Here is a 12,535-nt window from a genome sequence, read left to right on the forward strand (position 1 = left end):
CGATTTCTTAATCACACAACATGTATAATTCGTCACTTGTTGGCAATATCAATCGGAGGAAACGATTAATAACATGAGATTCTCAAAAAATTACACTAATTTTAATAAGCTAATTTTCCTTAGCCTAAAAATATTTTATGTAGGAATAAAAGATGGAAAAATGTAGAATAATTTAATGTACGTTATTTTTTTTTTGTTAAAAATGTGCCAAATAATAACAATTAAAAAATCTAAAATATCGTATATCTATGTAACGCACATATTAAGCATAGATATTATTTTAAAAATTAAGAAAACATTAGGAATTTTGATATAAACTAAGATATAATAGTTTAATTGTATACTTTGTGCGCACGGTTTATATTCGATTAATTGGTTTAATTTTTAATTTAAATCTTTTGCCAGATATATATATATATATATATATAGTAAAATATTATTTGAACAATAGAAATACAATGCACGTCTGAAAGAAGGCGAAAGAATTTCCGGCTTCTTTATATCGCGTCGTGTTTGTCGAATATTTTCGGCCCGGTGGCCGTGTTTCGCGCCCGCAGATCGAACAAGGAAAATCTGGAGAATCCTCACCTGTCGCCGCAGCGCGAATCAAACGAGGTACGAAAGCGGATAATTATGATCGATGACGAGGACGAGGATCACCCTTAAGCGCGGCTCCCAGGGCCACGGTCACGTACGCGACTTACGACGTGCCCTCTCTCAGTACGTACGTCCTTCTCTCGTACCTGACGACGTACGGTATCCCTCAAGAATGCGTCGCGCGCGGTTCCCATATCACCGATGCAGAAATTCAAATTCGCCGTCATTAATAAAAATTAAAGAGACATCAAGAGCTGGTCTACTAGACCGGGTCACCCAAAGCTATCCCTCTGTTTCTACGTCTTCTCGACCGTCCGTGTACGTACGTATGCGTGAATGTGTGCGTGTGTGTTTTTCAGGGTGCAGCCGCATATGTAGGGACCTCGGGCCCACGGGCCAGCCACTTTTATCTTACCTGCCACGGCACAATAGCGTGAGACTATGGGCCCTTTGTACTTGGCTTTCACCGTGATCTGCATACGCGCCCCTATACAGGGTACCTGCGCCCGGGGCCGGCTATCTCGCGCCGTCGAGAAACTATATATGCGGTTTTTTCGCCCGGATCGGTTCCGGGAATAAGCCGCCGTTCGCGTCTTCGGGTGCCGGAAGCACCCGAAGCTGTTTTTTTTCTTCTCCCGATAGAACGGGTGCTAATTTTTTTTTTTTGCTTCAATCCTTTAACGGTGCACCCTCGCGGAAAACGGTACATTCTCGCGATGAATTCTCAGTCACGTCTCGAGATACGGTCGACCAGGAACGCAACCAACCGCGACTTTCGTCCTCACAATAATCCTTTACCGTTAACCTTGAGTCTCAAATGCTCAAAGAAATTTATATGCATTTTTGCAGAGTCATTTTTTTTCTATTACATTTGCCTCCGTATAATAGTATGTATTTTAATATATTTTTAATTAAATTCGTTGCAGTAAGCCAAATTAATTACATTGATAATTATTACGAAAAAAATAAAAGATTTGTAAAAATTAAATGATATAAAATATAAGAAAAATATTTAATATATACGTAGCATATATATATCAAATTTTCTAAAGAATACGTGAGGTACCATTTTTATCTAGATATTATTCTTATAAATATAATTTCAAATCAAGTGGTCGCATAATAGTAAATTCATTGCAGACTCTGACAGAATACAATACGAAGGACTTAGAATCACAGAAGAAAACTGTTTCCACGTGGATGAGCAGGGAGATAAACGACAAATACGATCGACAGGGGAGGGTTGGTACGCTGGAAACTACAGGAAAAGGATGGCCATAATTCTAGCCTAGGCCCAAATGTTGTGACACCGCCACCAAAAAAGAACTCCGTTCTTAGGTCGATACGTGAACGTTATGTGCTTTCATTGTTTCTGTCGTACAACCGACCACCAATCTTTTTTGCACCGCAGGGGGTGATTCTCGAAAAATATAAATGCAATGATGATACGACAAAAGCAAACGATTAATCTATGAGAGTGCAAGATTCGCAAATGTTATACGGTACAACGATCCTTTTAACATTTTTCTATCACGAATTACGGAATCAAGAATATAATAATGAGATTAAAATAAAGACAACTAAAAATGTATATCTTAATAATAAATAATTATTCATTATAATTGAATACGATGAGATTTTTAGAATAATAAAAAATGTATAAAATTAATATCTCAACATTTACCTAGATTATAATAATTTTAATTGTAATAATAATAATGCTGTCTAGCAAAAAAATCATAAGCAAGAACAATTCTATGGAACTATTTGAAGAAGAAAGAGTACGCTTCAATATGTATAAAATATATTCCCAATCATATGAAAGAGATATCGGTTGCAAGCGCAAAAAAGTGGTATCAGGATGCTCTTTTTTGTTATACAATGACGCGATATAAATTTCTTCATTCAAAATTATCATTTCACCGTTTCGTTTTATTTAATGCGAAACGTACGTTGGTCTCGCCACGTTTTTTTTTTTTTTTATTATAACGGCACGTTGCCCTACGAATTCATTAGCCAATCCCAGAAGACGGCTTCGTCACCCAAAGGCTGTACGCGTAGATGAAAAAAAAATCTGATTTCGGTCCCTTAACGAACGATCCCGGTACCGAGACAATACCTTTCTTCTCCCCAATTTTTTTTGTCTCTCGCCGAACAGAGACAAAAATCCCGTTGCGCGATTTGCATGCCGGCTGTCGCAGCCTCGCGGAGAAAAAGCCGATCCAAGTAAGTAAAAAAGTGCTGCAGGGGTTGCGTGAACCATTATTTTAATTTTCGTACAGCTACACCGTGTCGAGGGGACGAAAATGACGCGCGAGACGAAGAAGGAAAGAGCGAACGAGGGGAGGGGGATAGTTACGGAGGATAAAAAAAAAGAAGAGAAAAGAATGGATGAGTCTTCCTTTGCATAATCTTCGTCAGGGGTGGTGTTTCGCGCGAGGCCAAGGACTCCTCTCGCACGAAGAAAGATTTCGGGTGCCGCGTTAGTATACCGAAGATACGGAGAGAAGGTGTTTTGCATCTCGTCGGATAAAACGACGCGCACCCCTTCTTCGATGCCGAGAGAAATTACCCTAAAGAACGCCTCTAAGCGTTTTAAGGGATTATGGTCGGGCAGGCGTAAAAAAAACCCGGAAAAGGGGTTGACCACCCGCTGGGCGAAACCGGCGACAGATTACAACTACTCCGAAAACTACCGCGTTACCGATTTCACATACACGACGTAGTTATATATACAGGAATGTTAGCTCCGTGGGTTTACACATATTACATATGTTACTGTTTTGTACATGTTATTTTTTTCAATACTAATAGCGAATTTGGTTGGATGCACCAGCGCGCACTGATTGTGAGTGCACATAAAGATTATTGCGCACAATTTTACAATGATGTAAGTAATTGAAAAGAGCTATTATTATTATAATTATTATTCATATTGAACAACAATAATAATAGTTCTTACTATTAATTATTTTCCTATTTTAATTACTTGTATCATTGTGAACTTATGTGCGATAAACCTTTTTATATGCACTCGTAGTGCGTATTAGTGCATCCAATCGAATTCGTTATAAGAAACCGGAAACATCGTTAAAATGATCACTTATATATTAAAAATTTATATTAAAAATGTCAACAACGGATAAATTATTTTAATTCGATTTTTGCTTCTAATTGGGACTTTTCGCGTTGAACTATTTTTAATTATTTCAATTTATTGTTAACGTATTTCGCTTTTTTTTTGACTATTGTATTGCGACTTTTTATTAGAATTTTTATTATAATTGTTTTATTGCGCACTGAAGAAGACTAAGTATAGTTCGAAACGTTTGTAATTAAGAATATTAGAGTTTGTATTGTAATTGTTTTTTTTTTTTTTTTAATAAAATAATTTTTTATTGCTCGTTTCGCATGGCCTCGTAATACTTAGTAAGTTATCATTGTGTTAACAACTTACGTGTATTATAAACCCTAAAATGTATTTCGAGACTTTGATTAAAACTCACAACGGTTTGACGATTCGTCGTCGGTCCACGAGTCGTTCAACGAGATAACACGATCATCCCCTCGAGAGATGCGAAAGCTCTTTTCCTCGCCCGTATGCGCCGTATGCAGATTGGCCGATTGTCTTGTAGGCTCGTTCCTTTTTTCTTCTCCCATCTATCGCCCCTTTCCTCCCCGCAAACTTTCACGGACGGTGTCCCGTGAGAATGCCGGAGACATTAGCATGCCGCGGATTATTTAAATCGTCCCCCTGTTGTCGTACTTCCTTGTTTTTTCCCGGGGCCTTCGCGATGGTCCCATGGCGTGGGTCCCGCGCGAGCGCACCCATAACCATAGACAAAAACCGGGTGAGCCTTCAACGGAAGGAAGAAAAAGAGAAGAGAGAGAGAGAGGGACGATAAACGATGCCTCGGGATAACTCTTCCGCGTGCTACAGGTTCTACGACCGATAAAGAGCGTCCTCGAGATGTCTGCCGCTTCTATTCACATTCAAATCCGGTCCTTTTCGTACCGTACGAAGATAGAAGGCACACCCTAATTTCTGTCTTGGAAAAACAAACGAGTCCTCTGTGATTGAGAATTCTTTACGATCCTTTTTTTTTTTTTAAGTAATAGGAGCGCGGTGTTTAGAAATGGGAAAGTGAAGCGGAGCATTTCGAATGCAAGTGTGCAAACTTTGGATATAAGTAGTATAAGTTTTAAATATATTTTCCTTTTCTTTTTCCTTTCATTTAAAAGAGTCATACCTTCGTATCGGTTTCTTCCGCTAATTGTCTCCTCGATTGCGTCCTAAATGAATCGCTAACTGATTAACTGAAGAAAAACGCTACCTAATTATCACTATCGATTTTAAACGAGCAAAATTACTACTACGTAACCGTTATTCACTCTTTTCTCTTATTTATTCTCTTTCACGCGAATGCGCTTTTTCTCCTCTCTCTCTCTCTCTCTCCCTCGACGTTTTTTTTCGCGCTTCCGTCTATTTGTTTTCTTCCTTTTTTTTTTATTCCGAGATGAAACTCGACGAAAGAACACTGCTATGTAAAGCGATCTTCAACCCTTTTTGGCGCCCTTTTTCGCTGTCGTTTTTCGAGTCGTTTGTACCCCATCTTGCTTCTCACCCCCATCCTTTCCATTTCGATTTTACTGCTTCACCCTTTCCCTGTTTCCTCGCAGTCTTTGTCTCTTCCTCTCTTGACGGTCTCCTCTAATCCAGTCTCGTCTAAATTATGCAGGATTCTCGTTCGGAGATAGCACGCGAAAGGGTGGAGGGCAAAAAAACAAAATCAAAACAGGGGTAGGGTATTCCCCGTCCCGCTAACACCGCGCATTAAAAAAAAAAAAAGAAGGATGTCGGACGGGGATTTTTTTCTACTATTTCCGAAGCTTTGGTGCCGTTGTTGCTGCGCATTTAACGGTGTCTTTCTTCCGGCCATTTTTAATTCAGCCAACGTTCTTTTCCCTTTTATTTCTTTTTCGCTCTCTAACCGTTTCTTTCTTTCAATTTTCTTTTTTATCAATTCTTTTGTCGCGACTGCAGTTTTTGCCAAGTCCGCAAAGAAAAAAAAAGACGCGGCTATAGGAGAATAATTCAAGACTCGATGGTATTTGTTAGATACTGTGATCTTTTAAGAGATACAAAAGTTAATTAGAGTTGCCCCTCTATTATTGCCTCCTTCAAGAACGGGATCTTCGTGCGATACAACTTTTGACGGATAAAGAATTGATTGTGCGTTGTACCTATGATTGATACTTGATCCTTTTTTTACTCGTTGTTATTGTGTATAAAGGGGCGTGTATTTTTATGTTTTACGCGCGCGATTACTAATAATTGCTGATATTGTTTCATTCGCTTGTTCGTACGCAATATTTTCCAGAACGGTCAGATTATTTTTATCGAGAGCTCGCCGACGTAATGGTCTAAGAGAAAGAAAAATCTCTCCGATTAAGTGAAAGGAGACTTTGCTGGTAATTCCTTGACGTAGTTGGCAACACACGCGGAAACGCCAGTAGTATGAATAATTGCGATAAAAGCGTACTCACGTCACTGGAAAGGCCATTGTTCCACGGATAAGGCGGTTGAGGTGGGGATTGTTGTTGATGGTGAACACCGACGCCCGTGGCCGAGTGCGGATTGTGAATGTGCTCCGCCATGACACTAACCCAGTGGGCCAGTCCGCCACTACCGGTGGTCGCTGGGCCCGTGCCACCTGTTCCGGTCCCACCCGTTCCTCCGCCGCCTCCGCCGCCACCACCACCACCTTCTTCGCCACCCTCCGACCATGCGAACGAGTTCTTCTGTAAAGAAAAAATTCATTGAACGTGTATTTATTTTTCTCTCACATTCGAGTTTATTTCCTACAAAAATTACATTTTTCGTCTTGAAAAATGCTCTCTTTTATTTAGTATATCGCTTATTATTGTTTATGTTATACACACGAATATATATATATAAATAAATAAATTTTATTTGACAGTTCTGTCAAATAAAATTTATTCCATGTATAAATTAAACATAAAACATTATGTGAAAGCTACAAACGTTCTATACTCGAACTTAAGCGAAAATTACAATCATTATAAAATAAACGCACGCGGTCTTCCTCACACAGTATTATATTACAGTAATTAAATAAAAATACAAAATCATACAAAAATTCCACATAATACCGAAAATTAATGTTAGTTCTTCAATAAGAGTCGAGAATTTATAAGCAGTTAAAGCGTGTTTCAATCCGTCATATCCAACAAATGTTCGCTTCGATATGATCTTTGATTTTAATCAAATCTCGAAAAGTTTCATCGTTAATATGCGAGAAATTAATACATTCCGTAGGCGTTGACATCGTCCTTCCTGACAATTTTAACCACGTTTTTTTGAAAAAGTTATTGAAGATGACACAAGACGAGACCAACAATATAAAAAGACACCTCATTTCACAATTGTATCAATTGATTTTTCTATATATATATTCATATTCGTGTGTATAATATAACAAAAATAAGCGATATATTAAATTACGTAAATAATTTGATATATAAATTATATATATATATATATATATATTTGAGAAGTATTGAAAAAAGATTAACTCCAAAAGGAAGTTGGAGAAACATTAAAATTGACAATATTAATTGATATAATTAATTACAAAAGTCGATATCTTTGACTCGATAGATTTTGGACCAGAGAAATCTTCCTTGCATTAATCACGGTGATTATTTAACTCGTTCATTCTTGTCTGACCGGCGAGGCGGCAGCATTAGGTATTCATGATTGAGTGTGCGCGAGAAGAGTTAGCCCATTAATAAATTGATCGATGAATTGGCTGGCACAGAGCCAGAAAATGTTTGACGTGAAAATACCTAAACTCATTACATGGCTTTTCATGGCAAAGTTCGCTTCTAATATCGTTCCGTCATATTGAATTTCGCCATATTAAATTAAATATCGCCAAATAACAAATGATAGAATTTATATTTCTTATTTCATAATAAAATATGTTCTTATAATCCTAGCGTTAATTTTTTATTATTTAATATTTGCTGGGAGAACTGAAAGTATTTTCGCACTTGAGACTTTTCAAGCTCCCTCACAAATATGTCGTACGAAAATCTGATAGTCACAACATATAGATTATTCTATATGCGTATAGCGGTCAGCATGCACACACATTTGCAAATTCGAGTATAATTATACCGATCCGCGGCATTATCGACCGCGGGAGACGTCGTAAGAAATTCATAGCCCCAGACAAAGAAGAGAAAATGCACGTCGCGCAGGCGATAGCCAATCGATATGTCGTCGAATGTAAGAGAGGAGTGATGAGCACGGCGACTGTTATAAAAGTAGATGCAACTGGAATCATCTTTACAGGATGCTCTCGTGATTCGCTTTTGTACTCGCGATATCGGCACATTATCCGTTTCCGTTCTAACGGAAAATTTCATATTTCATCGAACAAAATTGCGTTATAATTCAATAATACCATTAGCACCTTTTCCCAAAAATTTCAATAGCGTGTAATCTTTTTCTTGAATAGAAACACTGGTTTTTTAACTGATTAAAAAACTTTTTTTAATTAACGCTTTAAAAAATCAATTTCAAAGTGAGATTCTAGAGCAGAACAATTACTTTTTCCGAGTTTTTTGAGAAGTAAAATAAGTATTTTCTCTCTTTTATGATTATTGTGACTTTTTTTTATGTTTCTGTTTTGTTCTTCCGTTATATATATATATATAAAAAAACTACAACAGAATGTGCATATCAGATCTTTCGAATGACTTGAAAATAATCGGATTGTATTGATTTCTTTTTCGTACGAAATGAAATTTCGCCCCTTCCCGACACCGCTAATTAATCGCGGTAAATCATTCATTAAGGGGACTTTAGATTGAAATTGTTAATTGTTCACGCAGCGGTACATCGTGAGAAAAACGTGTTACGAATCGCAAGCATGATTATTAGTCTCTCGAATACTATCCCCTAGAGCTTACCAAGGGTGTTATTTCTTAAGGGAGCCTCAAAGGGGGATGAGGCATTTCATTATTGCGACTAACTTAATTGCATGGTCTCAAAGCACACAGTACGACGTCCGTGACATTTTTTCTCTTTAGGCTCAATAGCTCCAAATATAATAAAATCCAGAAGTGGTTACTTGTTAATTAATTATTACAAAGTGATATTCGAATAGATGCGTTCGTATACAGATTTCATTTATCGATCAATCTTTAGATTGTAAATTGAAAATATTTTAGTTTGACTATCTTTTCCATGTTACAACATTAATTAAATTAAACATTTTTTATAATATCAAGTAAAGATATTATTAAATTATTGTGCGGTACAAAAATATAATTCGCGATAAAAATTCTATATATATCATAAATATATGTATGTGGCCAATTAAATATATGCGTTTTCAAAAAAAGCATTTCTCTTGAAAGCAATAAGTTTTTTGTATAATTGAAACAAGAAAAATCTGCCGGTATATGTATATTTAGGTCAGGGATTGTTGTAGACGTTGAGTCTAAAACGAGCTAAAACCTTGTGCCAAGAAAACGTTCTTTCGTGGTTGCAATTCGGGTAAAAATAAAAGAGAGCAACAGGAAATCACCGCCGGCGCGTTTTACTGCTGCAGTAAATTAATAAATTAGGACAAAAGTAAATTTAAAAAACATCAATCAAGGTCAATTAAAAAAATGTTAATTAAATTAATATTCTTGTTTTAAAGTAACATTTGAACTATCGCTTACAAGAAGCGATATGCTTGCATATAGACACGGTGAAACGATAAATTAAGTAATAAATATTAATGTTAATTAAATATACAGTTATAATTAAGTTTCAAATAAATTCGTGAATTATTTTAAAATTTCACACAGTCACTTTTACTTATTTTAGTAATTCATCTGACGTGTAAAATTAATTACCTTTGTAATTTTATAATTACTGTTTTTTTTTCCTAGTATTACAATCGCATGGAAAAGATATATGAAAAAATGAACAAAAAGATAAATAATCCTGTAATAAAACATCATGATTCTGAAATAAAGTACACTGAGAACATTTGAAGAGAATCAAGAAAACAGAACGTTATCCGTACAAACGAAATCTTGGCACGGCCCCGCGTTTTATGCTCTTGTTACGCGAAAAAACTCTCGTTGCCGCTTAACCATGCTCTAACTTTTTAACTGACAACTTATAATATTAACAACGGACAGGCAGTCACGTTGAGACATACTTTATCTCGTAAACTGTTCGTCGACCTGTCAACCGACCTTTAACTCTTCGCTAACTATCCTCACGATTGGCGATATCGTTTACGTCCTCCCACACTTGGCGCTTTTCCACGTCGTTTCCGCTTTATGAACCTCTAATATACTATAAGTAATATCCATGTGACATTCGATAAACAAACAGTTACTTACAAAAATATTTGAAGAAAATCTTTAATTTGTGTTTACTTTAGCGCAAATGATGTATGCATGTAGAATTACGTTTCTTTCTAGCAGATTTAGAATTGCATATAATAAAAAAAAAAAAAAAAAAAAAAAAAACACACAAGCACAAGCACAAGAAAATATAAATTATTAAATTATACGAGAAAATTCCTGAGAAATTGCGGCCCTCTTTGTCACACGTGAAGAAAAATGTGAAAGAGATAATTGGCACGGCGTGTGCAATAATATCATCCATTGTTATTAGATGGCAATTTGCAAGAATGATTAAATTTGCGACTCGAGTCTAACCTCATCGTGATCTTCTCGATGAAGAGCTAAGTTTCTCGGAAAGGCGGGCACGCTGCTGACGGTCAAGCCCTTCAGGTCCTTTAACTCCTTCAGTGCACCGAGCGCGTTTAAGTTGTCCTTCAGATTCGCCAGATTGAAGTTAATCCCCTGCTCTTTGAAATTGAGATGCCTGTTGAGCACAGTTTTGCCTAACGCGCTTGCCAGCAGACTGTTGTACAGCTCGTTTCGTAGAATAAACTTTCTTTCGGCATTGCTGTCGTCCTTGCTCGACACGTCGTTCGAGGAATCCGAGTCCACCTCGACGGAAGAGTTCGAGACGACACTCATCGTGGACATTTTACCGTTCTCGTTACACCAATCCGACGCAGTGAAAAATATCTTTCCGGATGTCGATGCACGAAAAGCACCTCTATCTTGGTCTCCTTTTCGCTCTTTTTTTTTCTCTCTCTTTTACTCCCTCTTAATCTCAACAAAGGGTGAGTTTCAAAATCGCAAGGACCTAATAAAATACCTGTACATGTGTTCCTTGTATATGTATATAGGAATATATAATTAAATAGGTTCTTAAATTGTGTATATATATATATATATATTTATTTGTTTATTTATTTATTTGTTTGTTTATTTATTCAGTAATCTCCTTTTATTTATCGTACTCGGTTAAGAGGATAAAAACGCCGCGCGGCGCGCGCGGTCTGGGAAATTGCTTCAAGAGCCCACGTGGCACATTAACGTACAGTTAAAAACTGCTTAAAGAGCTGCAAGGTTGGCTTCCGAAGTCGAGTGTGTTCATCTACAGGTTCCATGTTACCTCGACAAAAAAAATAGGTCTCCTTCCGCGCATCGTGGCTTCGCGCGAGGAAGGATTCGAGAGAAAACGACGATGTCTCGTCTTCGTTCGCGCCTCGAGCCTTCTGTTTTATTGCCTGTTGGCGGAATCAGACGCCATAAGACACAAGTACGTTGCTTATTTATTCCGCCTTCTTCCTCTCTCTATCTCTATCTCTCTCTCTCTCTCTCGTCTTGGCAGAGAAGGCGTTCTTCGCTGTTGTACAATTAACCCCTAATTGTATTATTATTTATTATTACTATCACTATGATTGTTAGCGGACTAGTACCGAGGACTAAAGCGCTCCTTCCTTCCTCCTCCTTATTTCTCTTCGATCACACTTTCGTACTTATCTTCGCGCTCATATAATAATCGAACGGGCGAGGAGGAGTTTTCGTTTCCTTAATATATTGAAATATATATTATTAGTGCGCGCCGTGCCTCGTGACCGGCGCGAATTCGAAGGAAAAAAGACCGCGTTACATTTAGGAACTTTTGCGCGCGCAGCTCATTATACATGGCCGCGGGCTTTCTAATTGGCTGGTTAATTAGCGCGGGAGGCTCCATTCTCGTCGCGAACACGAGGTCGTTTCGACACGCGTCATCTCTTCTCCTTTTCGTTCCAATTCCCTCTTCCTCCCTTAATATCCCGTCTAATTATTCGCTCCCTTAATTTTCTAATCTTTGGGCTAAAACACGTGAAAAATAGGAACTTTGGTTGATCGCGTCTGGGATCTCTCCCGCTGCGACATTAACGTCGATGTTGCCCCCTCTTCGTTAAGATTTGTCCCTCAGCGAGAACACGCAGCATCTTCCCCGGACTCGCCTTCCTCCACCTGGTGTCGGATCTCTCCGTCGCCAGGAAGAAGAAGAGGAAGAGGAAGCACTGAAAGAGGCAGAAACATCTTCCTCGGTGGCGCGAGCTGGCATCGAGTAGCATCCCCTTAAGCCTTCGTTACGTCCGGCGGCGTCATTCTCGTGGCGTGCGGCGACTCGTCGAGGAGGCCACAACCGGCCTCCCTTCTCTTCATCGTCGGCGTGAATGACGCGCGCGCGACTCTCGTCTCCGGGCCCGGACAAGGCCCAACCCCGGGGGCCCTCTCGGTTAAATAGCGGGAATTTGTTTCGCGCCCCTAGACCTAGTGGTGGGGGTTAAATGTTCGTTCAGTCGCACTCGAGCCTCGGTGGTGCGCGGATGATTTGCTTCCTTTGATGCACGCGCTTGATTAAACGCGCGTAGGACTGTCGGAGAGTCTCGCGGTCCTCGCGACGACTACACTCTCCGCGTTCTGGTTTAACCATTCGCCTCCTTCTGTTTCCGCGCGCTGTTAACCCCTCGAGAAGGGGGTCGGC

General features: G+C 38.6%; 1 protein-coding gene across 3 annotated transcripts in view; it reads right to left on the minus strand.

Annotated features, from left to right (window-relative positions):
• The window catches only part of LOC114941639 (zinc finger protein rotund), a 153,369-nt gene that overhangs the window by 95,233 nt on the left and 45,601 nt on the right, over window positions 1–12,535 (minus strand). For 2 of the 3 annotated variants that reach the window (XM_029316691.2, XM_029316684.2), the window contains exons 1-2: window positions 10,354–11,363; window positions 6,145–6,399 (exon numbers count right to left, since the gene is read on the minus strand). In XM_029316691.2, coding sequence (XP_029172524.1) covers window positions 6,145–6,399; window positions 10,354–10,689 — 591 coding nt within the window. In that variant the 5' untranslated portion in view covers window positions 10,690–11,363. Of the gene's footprint in view, window positions 1–6,144; window positions 6,400–10,353; window positions 11,364–12,535 lie in introns of those variants that run through there. The other variant, XM_029316699.2, reaches the window with a different exon arrangement.

The sequence above is a fragment of the Nylanderia fulva genome, unplaced genomic scaffold (assembly GCF_048542155.1).
Source record: "Nylanderia fulva isolate GAGA-0341 unplaced genomic scaffold, ASM4854215v1 Scaffold6, whole genome shotgun sequence".
NCBI classification, from domain to species: domain Eukaryota; kingdom Metazoa; phylum Arthropoda; class Insecta; order Hymenoptera; family Formicidae; genus Nylanderia; species Nylanderia fulva.